Consider the following 12,813-nt stretch of genomic DNA (forward strand, 5'->3'; position numbering starts at 1 on the left):
TCGCATCATATATTACGATGATTGTTTAATATGTTTACATCACGGTGCATTGTGGGTTAAATATTGCTAGGCTACTAGGAGTGTTGCATTCACAGTCTACACTACGCTGTAGACTGTGAATGCAACACTGAGGTAATTTTTTAATTTTTTTTTAAAATTAATTAATTTTTTGCGTTTTCTCTGTTTCTGCCAGGACCACAGGCAGGGCCACTTGCAGGTTGCTTCTGGGCCGCATTTGGCCCGCGGGCCGCCATTTGAATAGGCTTGCTATAGAGAATGACTTTTGTAGTCGGCCTCAAGTGGCCATCAGAGGAACTACAAGATTTGACATTTTAAAGTTGGATCCAATTTTGGACAACTAATCCCAATAGCTAGCTGACTGAATAATAATACATTACAAACTTGAAATTAAGTCAACACCCAGAGGTTTGAGAGACGCTGTCTTAGGTTAGGAACAATTAAGAATCTTATAATTAGATTAAGCCAACATTGTGCACTTATTTGTTTGAAAATGTTTTGTAGTAGATACAAATTTCTGACACAGAAGAACTTGAGCTCATATTTGAATTTGAGAATTTCAAAATATTTAGTTTTATTTCAGGCAGAAGTTTAATTGAATTGTGGAGACAGGATTGTTCTACTGGGGAACAGAAAAACAGTCATGAAAGATTTCAAGTGATTTCCAAGCTTTGTTCATGAACCCAGAGCTGAACATTTAGGCTTATGGATGCAATAAAGTGAAACTGTGAAGCTAAAATGTTCCATATGGTTCCTGTCAGATTCTTTCTTTTAAACTCCAGTTTTGAGCTGAGGTGAAAACCTGTGTCATTGCGCCTTCAACATCAAAGCTGGCAGCGCAGCAGGGCATGGCCAGACACCTGCTCTGAGCGCACAGAGCCTTTTCCAGAAAGAAGAAGAAAAAAAGACCGCGCACATACAATAACCGTGTGGGTCCTTTAAAGCCGCAGATTACAGATACGTCCTCCACGACAAGTCCCGTCGTGATCGCGGAGGCGCACATAAGGGACCCTGAGGGGCTGAAGCCAATTTAAAACCTGCAGGTTGGTAGCGGAGGATTTTGCGCAGCGCCACTGGTTCGCTCCTCTCTCTCTCTTTCTCTCTGTGAGATGAATCCGGGTGAAGGAAAGGGTTGGGACAGGGAGGAATAGCCGGAGGGAGGGATGGCTGAATAACGAGGAGAGAAACACCCACTCCGGACTGAACGAACTGTATCCGGAGAGAAGGAGTGAGAGAAAGGAAGAGGGGAAGAAAGAGTGAGAAGAAAGAGGAACCCTTTGGGAGGCAGAAGCAGGAGCGGTCTTTGGTATTCACGGGATTTCCTTTCGGGGATAAAAGGACGCTTTGAATTGATGACTGGAGAGGTATGAAAGGCGATTTCATTCATTGTGCGGGCAACTGAGTCGGTCTCAGGTGTGCTGCTGGCGCTGGAGTATTTCGGCCAAATCGGTTAATTTGAATAGGTCTGATAGTTTGAGAGAAATCTGCCTGAGAAACTTAAATTAAATCACTCTGGAGCACTTGAACATGATCACCGGGGACGCATTCATGCTGCGGTCATGAAATCAAACTTGCAGGCATGAGAGCAGGTGGAAAATAGACGAGTAATTTAGCGTATGTTTAAAGAAAATCTCTTAAGCTAAGGAAAATTTCACCTGCGAAACAATCAGTTTGTATTTTACTCCTGATGTGTTAAAATTATTTACTCTTAACTGATCCGCGTGTCTTTCTCAGTCTTTCTTATTATATTTAGTATTTTTCTAAAAATAAATAAATAAATAAAAAAAATCAAGCAACAAATGGCTAGATTTTATTGAAGTTGACGCCTTTTCTCTGGTCTTCATTAAGCAATTAAAGCAGTAAACCGGTTGCAAATTTTCCCCTCGAATTAAAAGACGGATTATCGTCATCATCGATGCAATCCGGAGACAAGGGAAACTTTGGTCCCTATTTAAAGGTTTGCTGTTAGGACCACGGGAGGACCGTTTACGCTCCCTCTGAGTCTAATCATCTTACTTTAGCAGCCCCGATGAAGTTTTTGTGTGTGTAAAATGTTGCATTGTCAGTGTGTGTGAAAGATTTAATACAAATGAAGTAGTTTCACTTTTCCATCCCTCTCCATAAGTATGAAAAACTAGCACAAATAATCCTCCATTCTTGTGTATTCTTATTAATTCTGCTTTTTTGACAACGTCTGAATGAAAGACCTGCTGCTCATTCAACACCACAGAACGATCCGATCATCATCAAAGGACTTTTTTCTTCTTTCACATGTCCTTTAATCCATGCGGCCACACGTGTGACTGTAGTGAGGTGGGTCTAAAAGAGAAAATCAGAAGGTATCTGTGTGTGTCCATCAGTGCTCATACTAAAGAGTGGCAGAGAGGTGGGAGAGGAGGCGAGGGGTTAGGGGTAATGTGGAGGAGAGAGAACAAAAAAGTGAGGGGTGAAAGGAGGAGATGAGATACGGAAGAAGTGTTTGCTCTTTTGGTTGAACAATGGCTTTGTGAAATGTTCCCTCTCTGGACTGTCAATCAAACTGACTGTCACTCTGTCTGACCTCTTCTCTTCTCTTCTCTTCTCTTCTCTTCTCTTCTCTTCTCTTCTCTTCTCTTCTCTTCTCTTCAACAAAGTGCTCCACTGTTTGGCTTCTGGCTCGTTTTGTGTAGGCGGGAGGCTCAGCTGCAGCTCTGTGGTCAGTGTAGACTGTGAAGCTTCTGCTCTGTAACTGTTAAAAAAGTTGATATTAAACAAAATAACTGATTCTAGATCAGTGAACTGAAGCATTGAGTCGCCCCGCGGCCGAGTGACATTCACGGAGTTAAATCTCCGCTCTTGTTTCTTTCTTTCTTGCTGACCTGTTTTCTGTCCTTGCAGGTCTAGACTGCTGGTTTTGAGGATGTTGTCAATGGGGCAGATCAGTTGGTGTTTGTGGGCTCCACTGGTGTTACTGGCCCTTGTTTCCTATTACCCCAGTAAGGCACAGGGTCAAGGTAAGTGGTTTTTCTCTTCTCCAATTCCCCTTGCTGTCTCATTTCTCTTATCCCCCCGATCAGGTCACCCCATCCAATCCCCTTACTCTTACCTGTTTGACCTCCACTATATCCACATCACCTCCCCCCCCCCCTCTGCTTTCTCATCCTCCGCCTTTCTTCCCTCATCACCCCCTTCATCATCTCGCTGTTTGGCGTGCGGGCTCAGTCCAATCACATCATGCTCTAGTTCATATCACCTTCATATCATCATGCCAACTCACCCTGGCAGCATGGCAACACTTGCCACCCCGTTGCTGATGCTGCCGCGCTTCAGAGAGGCTTTAATAAAAGCGTAATAGTGCGCTTCACGCTGGGATGATTTGCTGCACAATGTGCTGCACAGTATATAACACTCCAGTGTGCTTTGCAATTATCTTCACCTCAGCAAACCTGAGTTTCATCAAAATGTGCATTGTTGTCTGATTTGTGCCATATTTTTGATCACATTAAGTATCTGGATGGCATCCACTTGAACATGGGTTATTATCATCATTATGAGGATATATCAGCATATTTGTGTTAAAATGAAACAGTGTGTGTTTTGGAATGATACTGAGACTCTTCCTGTTGGTCCTCCCCAATATTTGTTGATACGTTTACTTTATTGGCTTCAGGGAAACACACAGAAAGAAAGTTTCCACAGGACTCTTCACTGTCATGTGAAAACTAAGTACACAACAGGAATTAAGATGGTAAATATCGTCAAGGTCCTGCTAACCAAATATATTTCATTAAGTGACTATCAGGAAGTCTGAGCACCTTTATAAAAGCAGAAGCTTTGTCAGTTGGCTGGTCTGGAGCAATCAGTCTCACAATCTTCCAAGTAAATTCACCCCAAAGTCCAACTGTGCAATTCTCAAAGAAACTGCAAAAAACAAAAAACAAAAAACAAAACAAACAGAACAACAACAACAAAAAAGTTTCAGTTTTAGTTGCATCTGAACGAACCACAACACTTCTGTAACAACGTCCTTACCAGCACACCACCTCATACCACCTCTGAAGCACGGTGGTGGAGGGGTGATGATTTTGGTTTGTTTTAGGAGCTGGGCAGCCTGCAGTCACTGAGCTGTATACCAAAGTATTCTAGAGTCAAATGTGAGGCCGTCTGTCCGACAGCTTAAGCATAAAAAAGGGGTCATGGAAAAAGACAACGATCTCGAGCAAAGCAGCAGAATGAGTGAAAAAAATAGTTTGCTGCTAACGGTGGTTCTACATCTGCTGAATCACTGGGTGTACTTTGTTTTTCACACGACTCTGTGTGGTCCTGTGAAATCATTTTCTCATGTGTATAAGAAAACCAGTCCTTTTCAATTAGGTTATTCTCGTTGTGGTACTTCATTGGTATTCAGATGGTAAATATAACCATCTGATATCTCCCCTACGGCTGTAGGATGCATTACTGGTAAATTTCAGCTTATTATAACTAATGGATCCAGAGGCTCTATACTCAGTCTTATGGATGCAGTGAATGAGTGTCTGTGTGTGTGTGTGTCTGTGTGTGTGTTTAAGTGGATTTTGTGCATAAGTTGGCTCTGTTTATGTGTTTTTAGCAAGCTTGTACAGATGGTCAGACCTTTCATGATCAAGATAGTGATCATATTCAAATGACCCTGAGGGAAGATGAAATATTTAGTTGGATGTTCTTTGTTTGTGTGTGTGCTCGCGTGTGTGTGTGTGTATGGGTGAGCCGCTCATATTCCTTCCAGGTTGTGACGTTCAAAATTCATTAGTCACATCTGTCAAAATCCATTTATCGATCTGTTTTTTACAGCTACGTTAAAAGAATTCCACCTTAAACATGCGTCAATCACCGGGTGGTGTTCCAGAGGTTACATAGCTTTTGCTTAAAGCTAATCTTTTAAAACTGGATCTGATTAGCACGTTGCTATTTGTGTCTGACCATTGGGAATCCCTAATAAATAGCAACTACTTTAAAATGAAAACAGGAATTTTGCCGATAAGTTGTCACTCGTTTCTCTTATGCTCTCTTTCTCCCACACCTTCTCCGTCACCCTTCTCTATATGTTTATGGTTATGTCAGCCTCACCCATTCCCCACCGCTGCCTCTTTTTTATCAAAGATCTTTCTCTGCACTGTCGATAGTTCCATAGGTCATATTTTTCACTGCAGACGGACAGAAATAAGAGGTGAGACAGACGTGGGACACAATTAATTTGATGCCAGTGAACCACAGCAGAACATGGACGACCTCCCCGACACTACAGGACTGTGCCCTGTTCAATCCCTTCATTAGGGAGCATGTGATAGCCATTAATTTTGTGCCCAGTCTGTCCCTGTAAGCTGCAACATCTGGTCAGAGGGGATTTAAGCTTGAGGATTAGCATGTGCCCTTACCATGCAGGATGTCTGTATGTACAGAGCAACTGTCTGGATATTGTCAGGAAGTCCCTTTAACGAGGGCACCGGTCCACCAAGTTTTTTTTTTCTTTTTCTGCAAGAATTATAGAAAATTATTGAATATTCAACAGTATTATCAGAAAATAATACTCTAATCTCATTGTTGCTTAATATTAGTTTCTTCTTTTGGAATAAAATAAAACTAATATCAGTGATTGTATAGCTTGTTTTTGTATTTTTAAAAAGTTAGTGTCAGTTACATCAGAAGTGACTGTTTCTGAGACCAATGAAATGACAGCTTACCGCCGAAACTGATATGATGTAAATGATGTACTCATGATTTTTTAGTCTGCTACAAGTCTGCTCCAAAAATATGCTTATTGTAAGATTTGTATCCAGTGAATACCCAATAAGAGTCACATGTGTTGTCCAGATGTAGGCTCACTCTGTACTTACTGGTAACATTAACATTAAATTGATGATGTCTGTAAAGCAATATTGTTTTTTTAGTTAATTTTCAGCTGAAGTTCTGGGAGATGTCTTTAGTTTTGCAAGTATTTGTAAATTAACCAGTTGATTTGATAAATAGAAACTTTGTGCTACTGTTTGCACTAGAAGGACAGTTAGAGAATTTGTATGGCACTGTGCTTGAGCCAGGAAATACACTATATAAGGTATATAAAACAGAGATGTGCAATCTAATCAGCTTGAAAATCAACATTTGCTATGATCACCTTTAGTCCTCAACACAGCCTCTCTCAGGCAAACTTTCTAGTAGATTCTTTAAGTACAGTATTGTTCACAGATGGCTGTAGACACTCAGCGTTGCACCTCTCTCCTGACCTCCGACGAACATATTTATGATAATTTGAATAAAACAATTCAGATTTGGATTCATCACTCCATCAGACCCATTGCCACTGATTTTCAGTCCAGTTGTTGTGTAATTTGGCATACCTCATCCTGTTCTTCCCGTCTGCCTTCATTATGAATGGCTTCTTGACAGCCATTCATCCACTGAGACCATTTTTGATGCGGCTTTCGTGAACAGTAGATGGATCTACTCAAGGGCCAGGTGCATCTCTTTCAGATATTTCTTGAAAGACAGAACTTTCAGATACTTTTTATCTGCTGTAAATAGTTTTTTAGGCCAGCTGCTTTTTCTTTTGTCCTCCTCTTGTCCAAAGTACTCAGGTTTTTCGAGGAGAAATGCACACTGTGCCACAATATGCCAAGTTTTCAGCTCTTTAAATCACCTTGTTGGTGCTAAAACACTCATTTATTCGGTCAAACTGTGTTATCTTTTGTAAAAATATGGGAAACAAATTGTGTTCTTGTAACAGAGTGCTTGTAACAAAGTACCCAAAGACACAATTTAAAATACACAACATTGGTTCATCGATCTCACACATCCATCCATTCATCCATCCCCTTCTGCTTAACCAGTTCAGGGTCACGAGGGGCTGGGGTCTCTCCCAGCTATCACAGGGTGAGAGGCGGGATATACCCAGGACAGGTTGCTCAAGAGTTTCACAAAGTACTGTGTCATAGTCAAGATGTTTCATTATAAGCTCAAGATATTAACTATGTGGTAGCACTAAAGGAAAACAAACAAGATCATCCAAAACATCTGAGTTTCTCCTCACAGGACCATAAATATTGTTCTCACTGTTTTGTGGCAGCCTGTCCAACAGTTTTGGTGACCACTTCATTTCTCTAAATGACCACCGGCCCTGCTGGTGATGCTAAGTAAGTCTGAAAATCGGAGAGAAATTTAACCTGAACTAATCCTTCAGGACAAGATAAATCTCTCTCACAGACATTGTCATCCGGTGTTGAGCTGAAAGATGTCCTCTTGATGGCATACTGTTTCCTAGTGGTTAATGTATGTTTTTAGGACACGACATGCAGTCTTTACTGCACATAGTAGATTTATGCTCATCTGTCGGACTTGCAAAAAGCATCTGATACTGTTTCTAATGAAGAAAGGCAGAAGTGTGCAACAAAGCACATTACGGTTGTTGTTGTTGTTGTTTTATTTTTCTGGCCTTCTTTTTTCTCTTTGACCTTGAGATGTGACAAAAAGGGAAATGTAAATTTTATTTTCTGCTCCAACTAAGACAATGCCAGCCATGACCTGACACTGGGAAGATGCTTCGAGTACAGCAATAGCAGAACAGATGGAGGAAAGATGGTGGTGATGGTGGATGTCTGCCATGATTAAATCTGAACTCTGACCTCATTTTAGAACAAATAGGAATAATTGCCAGTCGAGTATTTATTCATTATATTCAGTCGTGGATGGGTGAGCCAGTCATTGTAAAGATGCTAAATGTGTGTAGGGGTTCTCTGCATGTGTGTGTGTTAGAGGGCAGCCTGGTGAATTAGTATGAGTGAAAGTGCGGGCCAATAATTTCAGTTATAATGAACAGGGAGAGAAGCCAATGATGAGAAATCATTTATTCATAAACAAAAAATGAAGATGAGATGGAACAACCTGTTTTGAATTTAAAAAACTGTTAAATTATCTGAACCAAGGCCGCTGTCACCCTGTCACTCTGCTGCGGCTGCGGCTGCTGCTGATGGTAATCCAGCTTGTCGTAATCATCAGCCACTTTAGAGTAAATGGAGCATTGGATTGTAGGAGATGTGACTCACTGGAGTTTTTCTAATTTTACCCCCTCGTTACCGACAGAGCACGTAGATCATTTTCCGTGATTGTACATAAATAAATTGTAATTGCATCTTAATTTGAGTTAATGAGGATTTTTCTTCTTTTGGTTGTCTGTGTGTATAAAAAAATTCAGGTGACTTCCTGCATCTGCTAAATTACTTACATAAGATAAGATACTCACATACTGCGGTCTGTAAATGAGGTCCTGCTTTGACAGAAATAATATGATGTTGTTATAATGTTTAAAAAACACCACTAGTTTGATAAAAAGCAAGCAAACAACTTAGTTTCATTGAATCGCCTCTATTTCTCCACTCAATCAAAATCTTGTGAATACAAACGCTATATTTTACAGTTCTAATAAAGCACACTGCAGTGTGCTCATACTGTGAGTTGGGCTCCGTTAGCGGGACACAAGCAGAAAAACAATGGAGGAACTCAGCTGAGGGAAAATTATTTACTGTTATTTCACTTTTTTTTATTTTTAATGGCTGATCAAATTTATGTGGGGCGTAAGCATTTTTTTGTTGTAGCGTTTAAAAACCACTGCCTTCACAAGTTATTGTGGACTGCAGCAGATAATTGCAGTAGTTTGAGTAATTGTAATAATTTCAACTTCATTTACCAAAAAAAAAAAAAAAAGAACATCTTCTGTGCAAAGCTTGTTTTTTTTTTATTCAAGTCAAAGCTACTGCTGAACTCTAGAGTCATGTTTTATTTAGGGACTGTGTGAAATGACACCACGGTCCTGGATTTTTGTTATATATTCATGGGGTTTCTGTCCTGGTGCATTCGTTCTTTCCTTGTCTTTGCCTCTTTCTGTCTCATGCATTTACACTTGTTTACGGTTTTTAACCTTGGAAGCTCGTTTACACCACTGAATAATTCAAAAATAACAATTCCAGGTTTTTACCTCAAAATTTTGACTTAACTCAAACCTGAAAGTTGTTTTGTCAGAAGTTAAATGGACTGGTTCTTACACAGCACCCTTCTGTTCAGTTTTGAACACTCTTTCATGTACAACACAGGTTCACCCAGTCACACACAAAGCACTTTTATTTGACACTCACCATTGGATGCATTGCAGGCAACTCAGGGTTCAGTTTCCTTTGCAAGGATTCTTCAACAGCAGGAGCTGGGGATCGAACCGCCAACCTTCCAGTTGGTACCTAACTCTAAATTTTTAGATAATCCCAAATGTTGAGATTTTGAGATAATAACCTGATATTTTGCACACAAAAAAATGCTTCCATATTCACATCTCACCTCTCCTTGTTGCTGGTTGACACTAGTTCTAGTTCTTAATTAAAACCAGACATGATTAGAACAATCATCAGATTTCAAGGGCAGGTGCTAATTTGTTGGACTGCCACTCTTTTCACCAACATTGCTGAAACTGGGCTCATATGAATGCAATTGTCAAATGTCAAATCTTGTATCTTGTCTTTTTTTGGCCTTTTGACCCTAATTCTGAGCTTGGATTTAAATTACTGCAAAGCAACATACAGTGGGATGCAAAAGTTTGGGCAACCTTGTTAATAGTCATTATTTCCCTGTATAAATCGTTGGTTGTTACAAACAAATGTCAGTTAAATATATCATAGAGGAGACACACACAGTGATATTTGAGAAGTGAAATTAAGTTCATTGGATTTACAGAAAGTGTGCAATAATTGTTTAAAACAAATCAGGCAGGTGCATAAATTTGGGCACTGTTGTCATTTTATTGATTCCAAAACCTTTAAAACTAATTATTGGAACTGAAATTGGCTTGGTAAGCTCAGTGACCCCTGACCTACATACTCAGGTGAATCCAATAATAAGAACGAGTATTTAAGGGGGTCAATTGTAAGTTTCCCTCCTCTTTTAATTTTCTCTGAAAAGTAGCAACGCGGGGGTCTCAAAACAACTCTCAAATGACCTGAAGACAAAGACTGTCCGCCATCATGGTTTAGGGGAAGGATACAGAAAGCTGAGATTTAAGCTCTCTGCTTCCACAGTTAGGAACATATTGAGAAAATGGAAGACCACAGGCTCAGTTCAAGTTAAGGCTACTAGAGTTCATTCTGGAGTCAAGAAGAAACATCTCTGAACTAGAGATGTTTTGTAAAGAGTAATGGTCCAAAATACCTTCAACCACAATCCAGACTCTCATTGGAACCTACAGGAAGTGTTTAGAGGCTGTAATGTCCGCAAAAGGCAGATCTTCTAAATATTGATTTCATTTCTTTTTTTGTGGTTCCCAAATTTATGCACCTGCCTGATTTTGTTTAAACAATTATTGCACACTTTCTGTAAATCCAATAAACTTCATTTCACTTCTCAAATACCACTGTGTGTGTCTCCAGTATGATATATTTAACTGACATTTTTTATTGTAACAACCAACGATTTATACAGGAAAGTAATGACTATTAACAAGGTTGCCCAAACTTTTGCATCCCACTGTTTTTGTACACACACACACGTATATATGAATATATCTGGCTCACAGTCTAAAGTGCTTTGAGTGGTCATTTTAATGTAATTACATTACATGTAAAGCACGTGCACCTTTGTAACAGTGACAAGCTCTTTTTATATCTGGCCTACGCACATCACAGTCCATCATAAAGCACATTTGATCTCTAGAAGAAGAAACACCAACAAAAAAAAATCCTTGACCAGTGTGGTTTAGTGATAGTGATATGAAAATGTTTTGTTTGCATCTTTATTCATTTATTGTTATTTATTGGCCCATCTGTACTCATGTGACAAAGCATTTTTTATTACAAGCTGCCCCTGCCTTAATCTCCTCAGGACCTGAAGTCCTCGTGTGAACATTACATTTTGGCTTTTCTGCACCTTACACTTCATTCCACTCAATAAAGCATTTTGCAATCATAATATTGACTGTTCCTGATGTTAGGCAGATATACTGATCCCTAATTTCCTTTGTTTAACGTGACAAATACAATATTAGTAATAGATTCGTGGGTGAATTAGACCAAATTATTCCTGCAAAATACATTTTATTTTATGTTGCGTTGCACTTAACACTTCTCTGGGTTTTGAACATGTCGGCGTCAGTGTAATAAACTCCAGAATTTAATATTTCCTTCCTGTTTAATGTCAGTCATCTGCTGCACAATTTACCCAACTGAGTATTTCATGGTGATATTTTTTTCACAGATGGTTGGCAAGTATGTGGAATATTATGGCTTCTTTCACCAGACTGCACATGGGGACAGATTTTTCAACAGACTCTTAATATTCAGCCGACTTAAAGAGAGATTTTACACTCTGTCTCTCTCTCATGTACACACACACACACGCAATGCAGTAGAGAGATGAGGCATGAAGTAAAAAGGCATCACTTACACAGGTAAGCAAAGAGAGAAAGAAGGGGCGTGAGTGGCTAAACCGCTCATAAAGGAGGGGGAAACGAGCAAACATACTTATATAACTTGATAAAAGAGCAGAATATAAGTGAAGAGGAGAGGCACAAGGATGTTAAACTGGAGGATAAGAAGAGAAGGTGTGATGAAAGAGAAAAGCAGCAGAGAACTTCTTTTTTTAAAAAAAGGAGCCAGAGTGAATTTGGGTTAAGTGTTACATCAGTGAACAGAGTAGTTTACGTGCAAAACGAGACGCCGACCACATTGAAGGATGCATGCTGCGGTGCTGAATAGACACTAAATGCACACACACACTCCTACACTTCCCCTGATCTCTCTCATGTACAGCACAGTAGCTGTCTTATGGTGACATCGCAAGCCAACAGTTGTCGTACATAAATCCTGAGTATTAGTGAAGGCCTGAACACTCAAAGTGGAGCCTGTAGGTTAGCAGCAACTTAAAAGAAGGAAGACTAAAATTAAAGAGAGTCCAGGAATGAAGATAAAAGGGAAATAAAGAAAGAGAGAGGAAGTAACAAAGTACTGTCAACTTAAGAAGAGGGTGAAAGTGGAAAGTAGGGGACAAAGAAAGGGAAAGAAATGGATAGGGACAAAAATAATGAGAAAATTAAAGAAATGAGAGGCTAAGAGGGGGTAAAGAGGAGACAGAGATGGTGGGGAAGGGGATGGTTGGCAATGAAAATAGAGATTGACAAAAAGCAGAAATCTCAGAGAAGACAAAGGAAAGACATGAGATGAAACAGAGCATAAAGAAAAGAGAGATGAGTGGAAGTCGGATAGAGAGATTGTTGAGCACGTAAGAAAGAAGGGAAGAGAGAGCACAGGAGAGAAGCTGGATGAAATTAAGCCAACACAGAGTGGACAGTGAGCCAAATCAGAAGATGGGAAGAAAAGCAGAGGAAGTTTGAAATGGAGACAAGAGCTGAGTGAGAAGATGAAGTGAAGCAGAGGATTGGACAGCAAGCTTTTACTCATCTACCAGGAATCCCTGCTAGCTTTCAGCGCTCCTAATCCTGGGAAGAGTCATCTCTTCTGAAACTGAGGCATCAAGCTGTGCTTGTATTGCTGGAACCAGTGGCGGTCCTAGCCTGTTTGGCGCCCTGGGCGAACACTCCCTCTGGCGCCCCCCCCCCCAACCACACACACACACACACAAAACATATTAAGGATTGTACATTAACATAAAACTGTTGTACACACACACACATATGAAGAGAGAGAGTATGCATAGTATGCAAACGGCTACCAAACTGCCATCATAATTCATCATACAATGAGAACAGGACAAATCAACAACTGACAATGACTAATTAATATTAAAATCTGT

General features: G+C 40.0%; 1 protein-coding gene across 4 annotated transcripts in view; it reads left to right on the forward strand.

Moving 5' to 3' along the window:
- Positions 1–875: 875 nt before the first annotated feature.
- The window catches only part of LOC146507774 (collagen alpha-1(XIV) chain-like), a 166,872-nt gene continuing 154,934 nt past the window's right edge, over positions 876–12,813 (forward strand). The window contains exons 1-2 of one of the 4 annotated variants that reach the window (XM_085176444.1): positions 876–1,382; positions 2,896–3,011. In XM_085176444.1, the coding sequence (XP_085032570.1) occupies positions 2,918–3,011 (94 nt within the window). In that variant the 5' untranslated portion in view covers positions 876–1,382; positions 2,896–2,917. The other 3 variants (XM_085176441.1, XM_085176442.1, XM_085176443.1) reach the window with 3 other exon arrangements.

The sequence above is a fragment of the Neolamprologus multifasciatus genome, chromosome 11, assembly GCF_963576455.1.
Source record: "Neolamprologus multifasciatus chromosome 11, fNeoMul1.2, whole genome shotgun sequence".
NCBI lineage: Eukaryota > Metazoa > Chordata > Actinopteri > Cichliformes > Cichlidae > Neolamprologus > Neolamprologus multifasciatus.